Source organism: Alosa sapidissima, chromosome 18 (assembly GCF_018492685.1).
Source record: "Alosa sapidissima isolate fAloSap1 chromosome 18, fAloSap1.pri, whole genome shotgun sequence".
Taxonomy (NCBI): Eukaryota; Metazoa; Chordata; class Actinopteri; order Clupeiformes; family Clupeidae; genus Alosa; species Alosa sapidissima.
In genome coordinates this window covers 22,395,688-22,397,263 of record NC_055974.1, presented here as the reverse complement: position 1 = coordinate 22,397,263, position 1,576 = coordinate 22,395,688, and the positions used below count along the sequence as shown (strand labels likewise).

Genomic DNA, 1,576 nt, shown 5'->3' with positions numbered 1-1,576 from the left:
TATCTATCTATCTATCTATCTATCTATCTACCTGTCTATCAATTGATATTGTTTGGTCATGTTCCCCTCTAGATAAATGGACAGATTCTATATGGCCGCAGCCATCAGAACGCCTCGTCCATCATCAAAAGTGCCCCGTCCAAGGTCAAGATCATCTTTATCAGGTACTGCGGCGTACACCAACCTCTTTGATATGCCAATCATACGTCGAAAAGTAATATTAGAAATCTGTAAGAAAGGCATCATGATGCAGAGCCTTGTCACATAACTGTATCATGTATTCCAAGCACCATTCTGCATTTACACTCAGTAGCCACTAGGTGGCAGTGTAGGCATGTCCAATGTGTTAGGATGTCTTTGTAGTATTGTTGGAGACTCTGTTGGACCCTGGGTCCTTGATAACTTAGCCAGGGATTACTATCGAGGCAAAATTCAAGATTCAAGAAGCTTTTTTGTCACTCCCTACATTTCATGTTGAAGCGAAATTTAGTATTCAGGTCCCAGTTGATTAAACAAAGCAGCCCCCCCCCCCCCCCCCCCCCCGCCCCCCCCCCCCCCCCCCCCCCCCCCCCCCCCCCCCCCCCCCCCCCCACACACACACCCAATAAATATAAATAAAAATAGTAAACAAAAATAGGTCATCATGGGTAAACAAATGTTTCACCCTATCTAAGAAATATATATCAGTGAATTGTTATCAGTCAAACATGAGCCAACAGAGAGACTATTGAAAACTTGGAGAGGAGGGGACATCAACACGTATAAAACTTAGAGAGGAGGGGGACATCAACACGTATAAAACTTAGAGAGGAGGGGACATCAGCACGATACGCACAACTTTAGGTTTGGCAGCACACGGAGTACTGGAATGGAACACCAATTAGACTGTGTTTTTAAACAGACACCCCTGTGGGCGCGCACCACACACACTTGCAAACACACAGATATTCTAAAACACTCACACACACACACACACACACACAGAAACACACACACACCACACACACATTCTGAGGCACATACACAAATACAAGCCACAAAAAAATGTTCTTTGGCACAGAAACACATTCACAATGACACACACACACACACACACACACACACACACACACACACACACACACACACAGACCCGGTGTGCCAAGTGGAGACTCCTTTAGAGCTGTTCCCATTTGTGTCCCTCCGTGCTCTGTCCATAGTCTGTCCAGCCAGTCTCAGATCTGGCCTGCATATGCACACCAATAATGAGGCCCTTAGCGCCAACGCATGGGCTTGGCTTTCATGCATATTGAGTGTGTGTGTGTGTGTGTGTGTACGTGAGTGTGTGTGTGTGTGTGCAGAAGTGTACGCATGAACGTGTGCATGTGGTGTATGCATGCATGCATGAATGTATGTATGTGTAAAAGTGTGTGTGTGTGTGTGTGTAAAGGAGGTAATGAATGCTTGCATATATATGTGTAGAGGGATGTATGTGTGTGTGTGTGGAGAGGTGTCCTGGTGTGTGTGTAGAGAGAGAGGGAGGGTGATTGACGCCGCTGTGTCTCTCTGGGCGGGCAGGAACACGGACGCGCTCGAC

At 46.6% G+C, this 1,576-nt stretch overlaps 1 protein-coding gene across 1 annotated transcript in view; it reads left to right on the top strand.

The window, feature by feature from the left end:
- The window catches only part of LOC121690324 (multiple PDZ domain protein), an 89,894-nt gene that overhangs the window by 57,214 nt on the left and 31,104 nt on the right, over positions 1–1,576 (top strand). The window contains 2 exon segments of the mRNA XM_042070809.1: positions 73–164; positions 1,558–1,576. The exon segment at positions 1,558–1,576 is cut by the window's right edge and continues 6 nt beyond it. Coding sequence (XP_041926743.1) covers positions 73–164; positions 1,558–1,576 — 111 coding nt within the window.